The sequence below is a fragment of the Pempheris klunzingeri genome, chromosome 12 (genome assembly GCF_042242105.1).
Source record: "Pempheris klunzingeri isolate RE-2024b chromosome 12, fPemKlu1.hap1, whole genome shotgun sequence".
NCBI classification, from domain to species: domain Eukaryota; kingdom Metazoa; phylum Chordata; class Actinopteri; order Acropomatiformes; family Pempheridae; genus Pempheris; species Pempheris klunzingeri.
Window position 1 is genome coordinate 25,080,419 of NC_092023.1, and position 17,939 is coordinate 25,098,357.

At 45.0% G+C, this 17,939-nt stretch overlaps 1 protein-coding gene across 1 annotated transcript in view; it reads right to left on the reverse strand.

Moving 5' to 3' along the window:
* The window catches only part of thada (THADA armadillo repeat containing), an 82,411-nt gene that overhangs the window by 12,384 nt on the left and 52,088 nt on the right, over window positions 1–17,939 (reverse strand). The window contains exons 30-35 of the mRNA XM_070841262.1: window positions 17,170–17,252; window positions 8,289–8,668; window positions 3,430–3,554; window positions 1,076–1,148; window positions 658–802; window positions 398–520 (exon numbers count right to left, since the gene is read on the reverse strand). Of these exons, the coding sequence (XP_070697363.1) occupies window positions 398–520; window positions 658–802; window positions 1,076–1,148; window positions 3,430–3,554; window positions 8,289–8,668; window positions 17,170–17,252 (929 nt within the window). The remainder of the gene's footprint in view (window positions 1–397; window positions 521–657; window positions 803–1,075; window positions 1,149–3,429; window positions 3,555–8,288; window positions 8,669–17,169; window positions 17,253–17,939) is intronic.

The following is a 17,939-nucleotide window of genomic DNA, read 5'->3' on the forward strand; positions in this document are numbered from 1 at the left end:
CCATCACACAGTTCTTCACAATACAGACCTCAAACAATGACACACACACACACGCGCTTTTCATTCTGCCAAACTAGAATTAACATCCTTCATTCCAGGAATGCTCCCCAAACCTTAGTATGAAATGACATCATCAACCTCTTTTTCACATCAGTGTTTGTGGCATTTTTATGTGTCTGTTTATATATATATATATATATATGTGTGTGTGCGTGTGTGTTTATTTCATTATCACTGTTGTTTCACACTGCTTTGCTGTGTGTTTCTATCTGAACAAAGCAAATGTGTACATCATGTCCTGTGTACATGGGCTGAGCGTGTGTGGTATATTAGTTAGTGTGTGATAATTGTGAGAGTGTGTGTGGACTTGTTTCCCATCTAGGCAGTGAGTGTGTACCTGCGCTGAGCAGAGGTGCTGGGACATTAGAGATGAGGTCAGAGGCTGAATCTCGGACTTCCGGGTCTTCATCCTGCAGCAGCGTAAAGACACTCCTCCACAGAGAAACTGTCGTGGACAGGCCTGACACACACACACACACACACACACACACACACACACACACACATTTTTTCCTGTCAATATTTTCTGTTCACACCAAAGTGTTTATCTAGCCGGCCTGGGAGCCAAACATTTCCTCGGTTATATTTGAGACTCACCCAGTGGCAGATGAGGGCTGGTCAGCACGCCGGCTGTGCAGTTGACCAACACCTTGGCGGCCATCAGCTTCACCTCCGCTGGCTGCTCCTCGCTGCAGCACGAGCACACCAGCGCCCCCCACTGAGCTAAACAAGCACTCGCACCCTGGATGACAGATAGAAAGGTTTTTATAGAAGCATTTTAACGCATAAACCAGTTGCTTCGTGAATGTTACTTCGGCTACGCAGTATTCTCCATTCATTCTTTTCAGATCCTTTTTATTTGTCCCCCAGCTTATGGAGGAATTGTGAGAAGCTCAGATGTTTCTCTCAGTATTGTTAAGTTGGTCACAACTCCTCAGTAGCCAATATTCTCAAAACAAGCTGAATGGATGAGGGAAACTGAGATCAAAATTCATCTCAGGGTACCAGTCTTTACCTGAGGGTTAGAGTTCACCAGTTGAACCACCAGCTGAGACACCAGGCTCATGGCAGCACAGTGGAGCTCCACACTGAAACACAAAATCAAGCACCTGAGATCAGCTTCCAAAAGCCCCTAATGGGGGTCCACTTCAATCTTCACTCCAGTGTAATAGAGGTGGACAGATTTAGCAATTTAGATGAACCAACCCTTTAATTTTACACATTAGTCTGAAAATGATTATGTGCTGCTCGGGTCATTCTGTGGAAACCATTACACACACATAACTCTCCAGCACCGTCAGCTACACACACACACACACACACACACACACACACCACTCAACTGTATTGACTTACATTCCACAAAAGAAGCGTGCTGGTGCTCACCACTACATTATGGATCACAATGGCCCGAGTGCCATTCAATCGCACGGCAGACAAGGGCAGCCAGCAACCCAATCCCATCCCTCCCCGGCTCTAATCATAACCCTGGGGCCGCTCCAAAGGGAAAGTGGATCCAGAGATTGTGGCCAGGAAAAGACTTTACGGGGCTAAAAGCCTTTGTAATCCAATCCTTTTTCAGGCCTGTATTCTCTTGTCGGGGTGAGAAAAGTACATCGGTGGCTTGTCAAGGAAGGTGTGTGTGCCTGTCAATGCATGTCAAAGGGCTTACAGTATGCCCCCACACACAAATACTGGAACAGTGTGTGCCAAATCAGTTTGTGGTAAAAGGGGGCCTGTGACTCACAGGTCTCCCATAAACTCTCACAAAAACAATAGTTTGACCCAGACAGCTGTTTATAATCTAATGTAGGAATGATGGGCTGATGACTTTGAGAAGAACAAATATCACCTTTCATCCACGTTTGCATTTTGCATTACACAAACACCCACTCAGTTAACTCCAGGTGTGCCCTGGTGCAGGTTAGGGTGCAGCAAGTGAACCTGTGTGTCCCTCCTCCACGGACTCTGGCTCTGAATGCAGGCTTGACAGCCAGTCTGCCACAGCAGCGTGACGGCTCTTTCACAAGTGGAGGGAGCCAGAATAAACAGAGAAGAGGAGGAGGAGTGTGTGGTTGTATCTTGACCTGTTGTACATTCATGTCTCCTCCATCCATTACAGCTAAAAGCTGGTGTGGGATTGCTTAGGGACTGTTTTGACAGCAAGTTTTCAGGAGGGAGCAGACGTTTCGGAGTGACACGGTTTCCTCCTTTTTCCTGCATTTACCTTGAAACCAATGAAAGAGAGGCGTTGGGCTGTTGTCTGCTACGGTGCACAGAGATCAGGGACTACGCGCAAGATATAGAATTTGAGATGTAAAAGGCCGAGACAACACAACCCAAAAGTTTGCTGAACACAACCACATGCACGAACACAATGATCTCACAAAGGTCTCAAAAATGAGAAGCATTTTATTACCAGTCATTCCCTATTTCTATCACACCTTTTAATGCTATTCTTTGCTATAATTCCAATCCTGTAGGAGGCCACGTTTACTGAAGTGTCCCTGAGTGATCCACTGTACTGTGTGTGAAGTCTACCTGCAGCAGTGATGCAAGTAACAGTCTAATCCTTCAGCCTGCAGAATCAGGTTTGGATCAGTGCAATCAAAAAAAAAAAAAAAAAAATGGAGACATTAAAACTAACTGGAGCCAAAATGTCATCTCAAAAGTAAAAGTTGTAAACCATCATGTAAATCATGTAACCTATTGGTCTTTTCCTTTTTTGATATCCTTGCAGTTCCGACTGCTTCTTTCTTGCTGATCGGACCTTTTCCCTCACTGTGGCCTCTGCGGTCACGCTGCCAGCTCTCTCATTGGTGCTGCCTGACTTCATGTTTGCAGTTTTCCAGGGGTGCGTCCCCATTGGCTAGTGAGTTTATGAGTGACAGCTCAATGCCTCAGACGCTGTTCAGCACAGACAAAGCAAAAGTAAAGTTAGCTATTGGGTGGGGGGGTTTAGGGCGTCTGCCAAAACTGATGCTTGTGCTTCCTGCACTGACCACCGGACACTGAGCCGTCACTCAAAAACTCAACAGCCGATGGGGATGCACCCCTGGAAAAAAAAAAAAAGAGGTTTGTGTCAGAGCTGCAAACTAAAAGTCAGGCAGCACCAATGAGAGAGCTGAAAGTGTAACGGCAGAGCCCACAGTGAGGGCACCAGTCTGATCCGTGAGCTACCTGCATGTTAGACGTTTTACTGTTGAGATCACTCTTTTGTTTTTTTGCTTCATTGAGTTTTATTCTCTCTCAAATTCACATATCTGCTTCCATATCGGCCCAAAGCAGGAAACGAGATCACATTAAGGTGGCTTTAGGATGATGTTTAAGATTATTTGTACATGTGTGTGTTTATGCGTCTTCTCTGACCTGTGAGCAGAATTCTGAGCCAGAGCGAGAAGGTGAAGCAGGACCTCCTCCTCAGACAGAATCTTGACACCGTCCCTCCACTGGAGCTCACTGCCGGAGCTCAACACACACAGCGCTGTGAGGACCTGAGAGGAGGAAGGAGAGAGAGACAAGATGTCAAAGGAGGAAGAAATACGATATTAATGTAGGTCCTCTTTTTCACCTCCATCTCTCTCTCACACACACACACACACACACACACACACACTAAGAGCTACTGGTGAGGGATTTTGCTCAGGGCCGTCCGTCAGCACAGCTTTGGTGTCCTCTCTGCAGAGCGCCTGGCAAGTTGCCCCGAGGGTATTTTTACCACACCGGTCAGATCCTCCCTACGCACACCCTAACCACGGGTACACAGCTGCCTCGCTCTCTCTTTCACACACACAGCACACAAATACATGCACGTATGTGGCTGCACAAGCACATGCATGCACACAGGGATGTGCAGGGACATTCGAGCTTTCATCTCCCTCTTTCATTCAGGCAGTGATGTGTTCCTCTTCTTTTGTTTACTCTTAGCATCTGTTCAGCCCAGACCTTCTAAACTTGATTGTCTGCCTCCTTCAGCCCTCGCTGCTCCCCCACCCCCTCCGCTCCATCCTTCAAACGCTGTTTTCTTTGCCTGGTCACTCCTCCAGAGAGGGAGGCAGCTGACCGAGTCGGAGGAGGGAAAGACTCCATCGTTTTCCTCCGTGTGGGACCCCCGTTAACACATCCAGCCGAGAACACATGTTGACATTCCTCCTGCATATCTCAGTGATTATTATTTCTTTCAAGGCCCCAACCTGTTATTAGAGCTTTAAAATAAAGCTTTCTTTATAGGATCTGTGTGGGTGGAGAGCAGGGCGAGCGGGCGCATGCAGTGTCTGTGTGTAAACATCTGTGTGTGTGTGTGTGTGTGAATGTATATTTGTGCATGTTAGCAGTAAAAAGACAAGGTAGCAAGGTAGACCTCCTGGCTGCCATGGTCTGAGAGTTCAGTCAGTCAGAAATGAACGATTGTTAAGTTTAATAAAACAAACACCATACAAAAGAACATTTGATTTGAAAAAATATGTAAAAAAAAACAAACAAAACAAAACAAATCATCATATATACAAGCAATTCAGCAAGCAAAAGCTCACTGGACAGGATCATTTAAGAGGTGCTGCTCACAGTAATAACCCAACAGAGAATTATCGACTAACTGCATCTTTAAACTCTTTGCTTTGTTTGCTCTTCATAACTTTATTTCCATCTGCAACAGGCAGCTGTTTTTAGCAAAAACCTTTAAAAAAACCCGATGAGCTGACGGTGCGCTACCTGCACAGCACCAAGCGGGAGACACGGTTAGCACTAGCTACGACTAGCTGGTGAACATAGTGGAGTATTTAGCAGCTGAAGACCCAGATATTTTTCTCCGGAGTTGGTGGAGACCAAAGCAGAGCAAAAAGAAGAGTGAAGTTTGGACTTCTTTGTGACTGGAACACAGATCTAAAGGAATGCTAACTTTGCTTTGCTGCAAAAAACATTTTGGTAGCCACCTCATGATGTGATGTCATGTAAATGTAGCCAAATTAAGTAGCCAAAATACATTAATGCTGCTTTAAGCACCCTGCAGTCACATTGGCTTATGTGAAATTCCTGACAATAGACCTTTTTCACAGTGGATATTTTTTCACTAGTCATAGTTGGAAAGGCACAGATGTTACTAATAACTGATTGTCCCAGTGATCCATGACAGTGAGCCAGTGCACAATTCCAGGACCCTAACAGTAAAACTAAAGTGTACACATACAGCCAATGTTGTCCATATGTCATACTGTTGGAGACAACGTTCTAATGCACAGACAAGCAGTGCCAAACCACCACAGCAGCCCACTATACTGATCAGGGAGGTCGTGGTGGACATACAGTGTATTGTTCAGACAGTCCATTGGCTCTTCTCAACTCCAGTGAGACTGAATCAATTATTGGGCCACTAATGCCAAGTGTCATTATTCTTCTGACATGCATTTCCCTCTCTCTGTCTTGCATGACTGGAGAACATATGCAGTTTAAATCCCAGTTATTGCCTGTGTGTTTTGTTTTTTTTTTTTTACTGTTCATCCACCCGTCTGTCTGCCAGGTATTTGACTGCTAGCTCCAGTCCAGCTGGTATGACCGTCTCTGCTGCTTCTGAATTTTACAACCTGCTTTAATGAGCTCCCGTCTTGCAACACACTCGACTGCCTGCATACTCAAATATACACAGTCACAGGAAAACATGCCACCTCAGGCGTAGACGCATACAGACTTTCATAGCTGTAACATGCAAATAAACAGTGCCGCCCACCCTGCATGAACAGACGCACACACACAAATGTTAAAGTTAAAATGACAAAAGTTACACTACCCAGCTTGCACCGCAACCTTTATTCTCGACAGCTTGAAGGTGTTGCTGCCTTTCTCTGGTATTTACTGGTATCTCAGGCCAAAGCAGATCTCATGCTAAACTATTTGGCCAAAGAGAAAACTGCCAGATGAGATTTCAATACATATCTAAATGTCAAAAAAAGAAAAAAAGAATCCAAACCCTAAACTGAAAAAAAGGGCAAGAAGCTTTTTCACTGTAGTTATCTGAAGACATCACCTGCTCCTCAAGCTGTAGCTCCATAAAAGTTCTACTTCTCTCTCTCTCTGTCTCTCTCCAGCACACACATCATGGCAGACGACATAATATCTGACTCACACAACCAAGTGATGACTATCTGCATATCTTCCAGTGAAAACAAAAGATTCAGCAGAACACAAACTCTGACTCTGGCTTTGTCTAGACGCACTTTTATTCGTTAAGCGCTGATTTTGTGGGTCTGCCTCAGCAGCACTTCCTGTCTCCATGTACATCTATCCTAACGCCGCCTCGCAGGAGTATTCAGAGGTCACTGTACTACCACGATGCATCACGGTCTCTGGACTAATCCAGGCTTTGGAGCTAATGTGCCTAAAACTGGTTTCAGGACCACAATAACCCACAGACACGAAGAAGGCCTCAGCGTGAATATTGTTAAAGTTCAAACTTACCAGTAGGTCCTCATGCTTAAAGCCCTTTCTCTGACAACATTAAAAGTGGAACGTACTGTTGAGTGAATATGAACAATTACACAGATATACAGAACAACCTCTGGAGCACATCTAGCTAGAAAACTCTGATCAGACTAGGATCTTTTATTTCTTAAGGACGAGCGTACTCTTCTCTGCATTGCTAGAACAGTGACTTCATACACACGCCTTCTGCATGGGTCATCAGTGGGTGACTTTATGTCTGGGGCATGTAGCTTTAGCCTCAGTCTTTTAGCAGGACATCATGCATGTAGCCATCCAGTGCATGTTTAAGACCCTTTTACAGGTTCCTCTTAAAATACAGTCTTCTCAACCAGCTCACAGCTAGCAGTAGTGAAACTAGCTAGTTAGCTACAGCTGATAGAATGTCAGTGCCGGCTGTCATTTCAGTCGGCAAAACGGGTAAATGTACCACGGTCACCGAGGCATTGTGCACGGCTTCTTTTCAGAAAAAGACAGTAGTTGACAGAATTTCTTCAGCGGCGCCTCTTGTAGGAGGAAACGGAAACTTTTCAATTCAGAATAAAGTACAAGAGACACTATAACCTATAGACCTACTGTCTTCTCTGATATGCACTCTACTGTATTTTCTAAATGTTGACAGGTCATACTTTAAGAGACCTTCAGGTTACCATCTTTCTGGTTTCCTAAATGAGTCCTCTAATGCGGCAGATTCCTTTAACGAATTTTGAATAAGGACAGATGATGACATTAATTTTCTTCAGACTTTGGAAGCATCACCGCTGGGCAGAACAGCGGACCAACACTGTGTCCTTGGCCTTCTGCTGCTCCTGCTCCTCTCCCAGAATGCTTCAGTGCAGTCCAGGGCGAGCTATGGCAACTGGCCCGTTGGGTTGGCGTGTCCTTGGCGCAGGGGAGGCTCCAATTAACGGGGCCGACACTTAAAACATTAACGGCTGGCCAGTAAAGCAGCGCCTGGCGAAGAATGCACAACCAAACACACACATACTAAAGAAAAAAAAAAAAAAAAAAGCTATAACACAACACACATAAAACACACACGTCTGCAGCAGTGTGGAAACGCACATGCAGCCAGTGAGCCCCAGCAGCGCTGAGTCATGTCAGCTCTGGAGGAGTGTTAACGACAGCAGCAACAGAGCACAGCAGATCTGCTGGCTGGCCTGTCCTTGCTTTATGAACACAGTGAAATAAGACCTTCTGTCCCCAAACAGGAAATAGGCTGCATTTTCCCCTCCAAAACTTGTTAGAGTGGAAGCCTACCAAACCTCTCATGAGTGTGTTTAAGTGAGTGAGAGAGTGCGCGAGGCAGCTCTCTGCCAGAGTGCTTGGCGTGTCCCCCTGCGGCCGATTAGCCTCTCACGCAAGTCTCTGCAAGATGGATTTGGGCATTTAATCAATTTGCCACAAACGTCCCTGTGGCTCCGTAAAAACTGTGATGAATAGGAAAGAAAATTTTTGGAAAGGGTTCCTCATTGTGTGATGACAGGACTGTGAAATGATGCTGCTTATGGCCTGTCACAGACTCCCACACAGGCATGAACGAGGGGCACACACACACACACACACACACACACACACACACACACACACACACACACACACACGCACACACACACACACACACACACACACACACACACAGACACTCACTCACATCCATAAAACAACCAGACAAGTATAACAGGCTCTCAAAGAAACACACAACAAACAAATGCACCCCTTTTAATGTCTGTGTGTGTGTGTGTGTGTGGTCTCACCTTGGCCAGACACTGGGGGTGTGTCTCGTGAAGAGCCAGGCTGGTCAGGTTAGACACGGTGGTCCCGTCCAGCCACCGGGGTCCGCTCTTCTTTTCCTCCTCTTCCTCCTCCTGTAGCCTCCCGAGGACCCCCTCCAGTGCCACCTCCCTCACCTCGTACTGCGGGCACCGCAGCAGCCGAGGCAGCAGCTGGCCCGTGAGCTGAAGGCCCCCCCAGAGCTCGGGGATCTCCACGCTGGCGCTGAGGGCTAACCGGGCCAGGCTGAGCAGGTACTGGGTGCCGCCGGGCGCCAGCATGCGAGGGGGCGTGTCGGAGGTGACGAGGTCTGAGGCCATCAGGACGGACAGAGCTTCCCGACGGAGATCACTGACCTCGGAATCTGACAAAGACATGAACCTTCATGTTAGCCAAAGCCGTAGGATGGGGTGGTTATTTATATGATTTGGTTTTATTGCTTCGTTACGACTGATTATTGAAACTGGGACGGTAACACAAGCAGAAGCTCCGGCAGGTGTTTAATACTTGAGGATTTAAGTCTTTAAATGTTTGATATCACAGTGCTTGTCTTTGGTTTACAGCAATATTTGTTCTACATTCTGCAGTCAGATGCATTTTTACATGTTGACCTCTTGAATGAATTTAGTTATTTAGTTACAAGTTACAGTTGTATGGTTACACAGAGATAATGTGTGTTATGGCCTCCTGTTATTACTAAACTGTTCTAAATCTGTCATTTAATTAGCATAACATTTGTTACTTACAATTATTTCTCACAAATCAAGTACAAGCAACTGATCCAACGTATTCTCCAATAGACTGTGTTATTGAGGATCAGTCAAATCAGATCAGTCGACAAAAATGAGTTTTCTTGCATTCTTCCTGTATTCATCATTCTAAAATTTTTCACCCCTTTTGAGGCAACTTTTGGCCGCTGTAGGCCTCCCTCAGAGAGATGACAGGACATGAGGGGAGAGATGGAGATGTTTCTGGTCTGAGGTGAAGCAGGGCCGTTCAGTTGGCCACCGAGGCATCATGTCTGGATCTTCAGCTTTCAGTCAGGCCAGCTGGTTACAAAGACCCTTTACAATCAACATACGTGTACACTGGGATTGAACGAGAACTCTCTTCACTGTGCTTAGGAGCTGTCAGATTGTATATAACAGGCAGCAGATTGACAGATCTGTAAGGTTGAGGACGGGAGTAAGAAATAAGTGGGATCATTTGCAAAATAAATGTTTTAAAGTCCATCGTTGTAGCGGAAAAGAAAACCCTCGTCTTTCCTTCATTCCATTACTTTCCTACACACCACTGGTCTCCTGCAGCGCACTGCTGCTCCAACATATCCACAATGGGTCTGACACCTTTGAGTGATAAAAAGCCATAACTACTAACTAACAGAGATGAAGCCAACAGTCTTAATCTAAAACTGCACTGCTGTTCTATTTTTTAATCCCCTTTCCATTGAGGATTAATGTACATTTCAAATGATAGCATTTACATTTAATGGAATATTCCCAGAGGTTCGATTTCTTTAGCTCTATCCAGTCCAACGTCTCTATAAGCTAAACAAACACACAGACCTTTGTGAAGCAAACAGATGCAGACAACAGGCCAGACCGAAGAAGCCCGTGTCCTCTGTTCCTTTCTATTTTGACTTTTATAGGAAGGGCTGCGTCAGTGTCTGTTTGGAAATGCCCGTGGCTGTGCCAACCCAGCCACCTGTGAACATACACCCATGGGGAGTGATGGACGCACAAATAAACACACACATGCGCACGCCCACGCGCACTTCCTCTGAAATATAAGTATAATCCAGAGGCAGGGCAACTATAGAGTAACCCAATGCCATTCTAAAGCTGTGCTCCTCCCTTCAGTATTGCTCCAAGACTCCACACAGACCCTGCTTTGACAGCCAACTCAATTAGTTTAACACACACACACACACACACACACACACACACACACAGACACACACACACACACACAGACACACACAGACACACACAGACACACACAGACACACACACAGACACACAGACACACACACAGACACACAGACACACACAGACACACACAGACACACACACACTCTCTGTGCAACTCAATCTGGCCGTGCAGCGCCACTCAAAACGTGGCCTGATAAAAGAGCGGGAAATGCTGCATTCCTCCAGAGATGGGCCAGGTTACCGTGGAGACTGGCCAGGTTACTATGGAACCTGATCCTCAAAGGGGGGTCTGAGGCCAAATAAGCATACCCTAATGGTTATAATGGAGGCTAGGGGCGCAGTAATGACACCGATGATGAAGGGAGGAGAGAGAGGAGGATGACTGAAGGAGAACGGGAGCGTGTCAAACAGAAAACAGCTGTCTGTCATGGTGGGGTAGAGAGAAACATGGAGGGTGTACGTGTGTGTCAAAGGGTTGCAGAAACAGCATGCCGCCGTTAGCTCGTCACACACTGATGCTTTCAAATGTAATGCTACAGTCCTGATTCATCTTACAAAGACACAGAACAAAGTCACACACTTGACAAACACTAAAGGGACGCAAATCAAGAAGCACAGAGGCCCTAAAAAATACTCTCTTTCAACTGACTCCAAATGTACTCATTAGAGAGGGAAAGAAAAACAAAAGTAGAGACAAGGATGAAAGAAAGAAACAGTAGAGCCAAAAAGTGGGAAAAAAAGAAAGGAAAAGGAGCAAATAAGGCAGGAAATAAGAGTAAGAAAGAGGGAAAACATCATTAGCCAGGATGCAAAGCTGTTTTAATGATGGTCTTTATTAAAGAGAAGTAGAGTGTGTGTGTGTGTGTGTGTGTGACTCAGTGTATGTGTGAGAGTGTGTGAGAGTGTGTGAGAGTGTGTGAGAGGGTGTGAGAGGGTGGGTGGGGGGGGGTGTTGTTAGGTAAACCCTCAGCAAATGAAAGGCGTTCCTGTGAGGACTATTTCAATGTGATTTTTCATGTCTGATCATAAACAGCCATTGTTCCCCCGCAGCTGTGTTTATTTAAATCTGTGTCTGCAACACTTGTGTCTCTTGAAGCAGCTCGTGTGCAAACCTGCAGACTCCATTAGGCTGTGATCACTACTTGATATTGCGAGATGCTCGGGGATGAGGAAAGGGCTCGGCGCACTGCAATGTGAGCAAAGCATTTAGATCATTCAGAGTGGTGTGTTAATAGTGACTTGTGGGTGCAGGTCTCAGTGAGAGTTTATGGGTTCCAACGGTGTTTCCAGGGATTTATAAACTGCCTGAGACAAGTCTGAGGGCGAAGAGGAAAAACTGGTGCACGGCTGCAGTTTTAGCCACGTCAATATGGCTCTATGGGTTGGTACTGTCTCTCAAAACAATCAGTGCACTACTTTGGTTCAGACTGAAATGTCTCATTCATGGTGCCCAAGAGATGGGCAGTAAAGACTTAGGACTCTTCCTGTAGCGCCACCAGCAGCTTCAATTTTGTGGCCCAGACTCAAATATTTGGACAACTATTGGATGGATTGCCTTTCAGCGGGGACTTTAAACTGTTGTCGTTTGGTTTTGGATTTTAATTTGTCAATGGAGTGATCTGACAAATATTTTCAACAATCATCTAAACAGTAAATGGCGCCAGACACACTCTCCCAAAGCCCAGGTGACATCTTAAAATTGCTTGTTTTGGCTTTAATTCAGTTTGCTATCACATCACATAAGGAAAAAAAAAACTATTCAACTATTAAGCAAAAACAAACTAACTAAATAACTGGCAAATTCATTTTCGGTTCATTGGCTAACTGGTTAATTGTCGAATACTTTAGTCAATGACCTGCTGAACTAATGACATTTCTGTCATTTTTCTGCCACCTCTGTGTCCTGATGCAGCCTCACAGAGCTGCTTTGGCATTGAAGTGGCTGGAAGTAAACATCAAAACATGGAGAGAAGACAGACTTGGTTGTGGACAGTGATAATGCTGATTTCAACCTTGCAGTTGTTTTGTTCTAGTCCAGGCACCTGAGACCTGGAAGAGCCGGCCTTACTCTGGTGTTATCAGCAAGCCTGTGTAGACACCCCACGTGAAAATTTAGTCGTAGAACTAGACTGCAGCCTGCAGTCCAAACTTTAGAGGTAAATGAAAACAACCCAAGAAACAAATTAGAACAGACACATATAGAATAGTAAAAAAACGTGCTATGCCCTGTTTTACAGCATGGGTCAAATATTTACACTAAATGTAACCACGACATCGGGTTTAAATAAACCTGGTGCGACCTTACAGCTGGCGGTTTAGGGTGAGATGGGTACAGAACCACATTTGGATGGTGGACTGAGGGTCACACTTTGTAATCCAAACTGGAGTGGGACTGAACAGCCAAGTCCACTCCAGGAACACAGACATTTCAACACCATACTTTTAAAGGAGTGCGACTGGGACATGGACAGGCAGAGCTGACGTTGTTGTATTGTGCAAATGAGGAGTTGTTTGGATGTGTACTTGGGTGTGTGTGTGTGTGTGTGTGTGTGTGTGTGTGTGTCAGTAAGCTCTCTGGTTGTCCATTAGCGACGTCCACAGCCCGCTAAAAGCTTGCAGTCAAGACGCTTTGCTGTGTCAAGCTTGAGCCTTGGCTAGACACTTGCACGTGCTCTCACACGCAAGCACACAGCTGGATTTTACATCAGCTTCCACCGTCATTATCCAAACTGTGAAAAACAAACCCCAGACGCTGTGTGTGTGTGTGTGTGTGTGTGTGTGTGTCTGACAGTGTGAGTGAGCTGACCTTCTCATGCTGACGGAACTTTACAATTTGCTGAGGTCCCTCCCTCTAATTACCCTAAAAGCTCTGTCTCTACATATGTATGCGTTTGTGTTTGTGGTATACAAATAGCAGCAAGCTAGAAAATGACGACTTTGCCCACCAGCCACAGTAGCTGGAGGATTCCTAAATTCATGAGGAAATTTAACCGCTTTACTGGCAAAAGAACTGCTAAATATTACAGCAAAAAAATATGACCAAGGTAGTGCCTCTCCTGGAGGGAAAATACTTTAGCAGATAACTCCAGAATGTGGGCAGGTCTGCAGAAGAGTGATGTTCCTTTGAATAGTATTAGAGTTCTGATAATGGTAAAAACATTCAGCATTTACTGCGAGAAGCCCGAATAAAATGCACAACTTCTTCCCTGACCCCTGTGTCGTGCTCGGCCTTTGCCCTGACCCCCCCAGCTTGGGAACCATGGTTCAAAAGGGCACGACGTGTGGACGTGACTATCCTGTAGCACTTCATAGGAGGAGGAGGAGGAGGAGGAAAACAAAGTTCTTCCTTTGACATCGCATTGCAGCGGTTGGTTCAAAAAAAAAAAAAAAAAGAAGCATAAAGTTAAATGGGTGCAAGGATCCAAATAAGGAACAATATGGTTTACCAAGCTGTCAAAAGATCAACATCAATCTCATGTGCTAAAGTTGCTAGAAACCTTATTATGGCAACGTATTTTTTGTGCAATAAAACAGATTGAATTTAAAGGATAGGTTTGGATATTTTCAAGTCTCTTAATACAGCACTCGCATGCCACACGTGTCTGTGCGCTGAGAGCGTTATGGGTGTGACGTTGCAATCGTTGTTTCTCCCGTCCATAGTGGCCATAAAGGCATTCCTTACTGAGGTAGCTGCGCTGTAAGAAATGGGGGAGAAAAATCAATCCCTGTTTTGTAGGAAATCCGTTCTAAAGCTCAGTTCAGAAGCTACAATGAGGCTTCAGCAGACCAGAGGTGCATCTTTTAAAGTAACGGCCTCTGATGTTTCTCAGGACGGAGGGAGAGGGATAGCTTCTGGGGAGACAAACGCATTTATATCTACAGTCAGTGTTTCTCACCGACTGATCGTGCTGAATAATTCTTTTTCTCATAAAGCATTAGATTGTCACAATATCTTAAATACTGCTTTCTTTTAATCCACGTTTGTTGGCTTATAATCATCTTCCTCACAGACAAGTTGACAAGTAGGGGGGAGAAAAGTCTTCAGCAGGAGTGTGTATCTGGTATCGTGTCAGCTTGTGAATGGTGTACAAACCCACTCGTCCCACTAATGAGAATATTGTTCCGTAGTGCACCAGTGGGTCCTTCACATGATATTTTTGTACAGAACAAAGACCGTGGCTTTTGTCCCACGTTTCTTGGTGTAGTCACACACACAAAGGGATCTCATCGTGGTAATTATGGAGAAGTGGAATAATGACAGCCACCAATGAATTTTCATTCAGTCTCAAATAAAAAGCCTGCTATCAAGAGGACGCTAAAAATTGAATAAAATTCACAAAATGAAATTTCTGATTTACTTGTTACGTGGAACATTTAAGTGGAAATCAATGAATGCTTATTTCAGATTCTCAGCCAGAGGACTCATTTAACATCAGATTTTTAAAAACCCACTATATAAGTATTAATGCTTCAAGCGTTTTTGTGTGATTCTCCCCCCCCCTGATCCATACCTCCCCTTCTTCCTACTCTGCTCTACCTTCCTCGCACCAAACTTTCCAGCTCTTTTCACCCGCACGGCTGGAAAAGCAGAGAAACAGAACACTGGCCGAGGTGGAGATGAAGCAACGGACAGTGGGGGCTTTTTTTTTTTATGAGTCCGCGTGGATCAAAGGGGCTGGGGCAGAGAAAACACACACACACACACAAAGACCTGTGTTCAGAGCCGAGAGGAACTGGCTGGTAAATGCAAAGTTCCTACTTAACGCAGGGTGCCAGTTGAAAGGGAAAAAAGAGAAGTAATATTGAAAAGCCAATTGTTCACCTCCGTTACCCCCGGTGCCAAGAGCCTGCTGCTTTCATATGAACCCTCCCAACCTGTGCCTTTTTAACTCAACACGGAGGGAGAGGGAGAGGGACTGGAAATAAGGTGTAGAAGTAAGGAGAGATAGAAAGACAGACCAGCGGAGGGAGGGAGAGGGTGAGAAATGAAGACAGACTTGTGATAATAATAACAGAGGGGCATTAGAGGTGTGTAAGCTAGAGGGAGCTTATTTGGTTATGTAAGGAGCACAGCCAAGACGGGCCAGGCCGGGTCGCCCATCTACAGGCTTGTTTTGAGAAATCCTCGGTATTTCCACTGTCAAGGCGAACATGTGTTCAGCACATGGCCGACCAAAAACATAAGTGCCTCCCCCGCCTCTCTCTTTCTCTCCCCTCTCCGTACGGCACTACAACATAAACTGGGTCAGAGGCACAATCCCACCATCTGTCAGAGATCGCTCGCCTTCGGTTTCACATTCCTCCACCGCGGAGACCCCCGCCGGTCTGCGCACATGTGCACACAACCACACCACGTACACACACCACACACACACACACACCCCACACACACACACACACACACCCCACACACACACACACACACCCCACACACACACACACACACACACACCATGGGGGCTTCTCTGAACTACCCGAGACAGGGAGATAACTTCTGTCAACGATCGGTCTAAATGCAGAGCGCAGCCTCGCCGGCAAACGCTGCGGTGTTGTCTGTTCAGACAGACGAGTATTCAAAGTCAAATTCACAACAAATGGAGGGAACACAGTTGCTGTTTACTGAGCTGATAAACTCCCCAGCAACTGGCTGACCCCTCAGTATGAGACGGGACTCAAGCAAGAGTGAGAGCAAACATTTTCAAAACATTCAAGACCAACAACTTTCTAACATTTCAATACACTGAATAAAGTAAATAAAGTAATTATTAAGTGCCCATTTTATTTAGTATCTATATCAGTGTTATTGTTTGAGGCCATTTGTAACCCTAAACATGTATCAATGCCTACCTAATTAATATTCAGTATTTGTAATACTTTAATTCCATTCTGATGTGTTTGGGCTAAAACTTTCTTCACTACATGTAAGACAGCTTTCACTGCTGCCATCAACCACACTGTTTTTCTATTTAGAGGAAGTAAAGGGTATTTGTGTGAAGAACTGTACCGTTAACTATAATAAGGATTCAGACCACCATAGACCTCAGGTGGGTTTGTCAGGACAACTTGATTTTAAGACAGTAGATGTGTGGTTTTAGCATGAATTCAAAAGCTAACTAATTAGCTGCAGATCTTAAAGGGACAGTCTGAATAAAGAAAGAAGGTCCGTGTGAGGTACCGACAGTAGAGAGCAGTCAGCATGCCCCCAGTGTCCAGAAACAGACAGGATTACCAGCATGGATGCTAAGCACTGCACTGCTGAGGATGGGAGCAGCAGCTAAACATATTTTAGCCAAAAAAAAAAAAAAAAATCAATATCAGTTGAAGTATTCACTATAATTAGGATCTTTTCAATGCTTTACCTTGCCATCAGACAGCCGTTACCATGGGGAAGTGAAGCCTTTATATCGATGTCCTCCAACCCACCAGACTCCAGTGACAAAAACAATACATTTACCTCACAGAACATGGGAGTTGCTAGTCTGATTGCTGTGCAGCGGTCGAGTCCCGTGTTCTGCGAGGTAAAATGACTCTGGTGGCTTGGAAGAGAGCATAGATGTAACGGCTTCAGTTCCACACTGTCAAGGTAAAGCAGTGAAAATACTCTTAATATAGCGTACACTCACACTGATGAGGCTAAGGACTCCATTCTGCTGACTCTGTCCAACAGCAGCGCATTGCTTAGCAGCTACACAGGGACTCTACTGTGTGGATAAGGACCTCATACAACCCCACTTCAACTATCCCTGTAAATTGTCAAGAATGTAACCTTAAGCTAATCTGAACAGGCCATAGACAGTATATCTATGCAAGTGTATCAGGCAACAATGTGACACAAACATGTGCAGACATTCACTCTGATGTATCAGAAAGTACAGTGAAACAGCTGCTCGTTAAAACATGAGTCAAACGCAGCGACCCCGCAGCAGCTACTCACCGTCCAGGAGACTGATCTTTGGCCTACACAGACACACCAGCACATCCAAAAAAGCTCCTCTGGTCACCACACAGCGGTTTACTCTGAAAAAGGAAAAAAACGGGTGTTTCTTTTAGCTATTTCATTCAACAAATGTACTTTGGATAATTATTTCTGCCTGTGATCTGGCACAGCATAAAGTGAGGAAAGTGTGTTTAACCTCAGAGAGATGGATTTCTCTCCATTCTGGATGAGAATCGGTGGTGCTTAAAAACCCTATGCGATGAAAGCTTTCTGTTTTTTTTTTTTATTGAGGATGCTCCTTAAATGTTCCAAATCCACTTATCAAAGTTAAAGATGTAATCCTGCAGTGTCCACACATCTATTATCCATTTCCCACTAAGATCACAGATGAAGATGTTCCTCAGAAACGAGCTCAGGTCTCACTGCAAACTACTGATTTAGGCGACTGGACACTTGTAGCTCAAAGAATCTATTGGTTGTTGTGATGGTTTAGTGCGTTAAGCGTGATCTGCAGGGCTGACGTCATTTCACATCCTGGTCAGGCCTCCCGCTGTGGTTTTTAAACCAGCTAATAATGCCTCTTGTCTGCATGTGGCTACACGCCTTCAATGACATTAAGTATAACAAAGATCCAGTCTTTTGTGTGCAGTCTGAGCGAGCCTGATCTCTTGAGATAAACCCATGTCATCCACCAAATACATTGAAATACACCAACCACCATGAAAGATAAAAAAAAAAAATACCCTAAATTAAGTAAAGAAAACAAT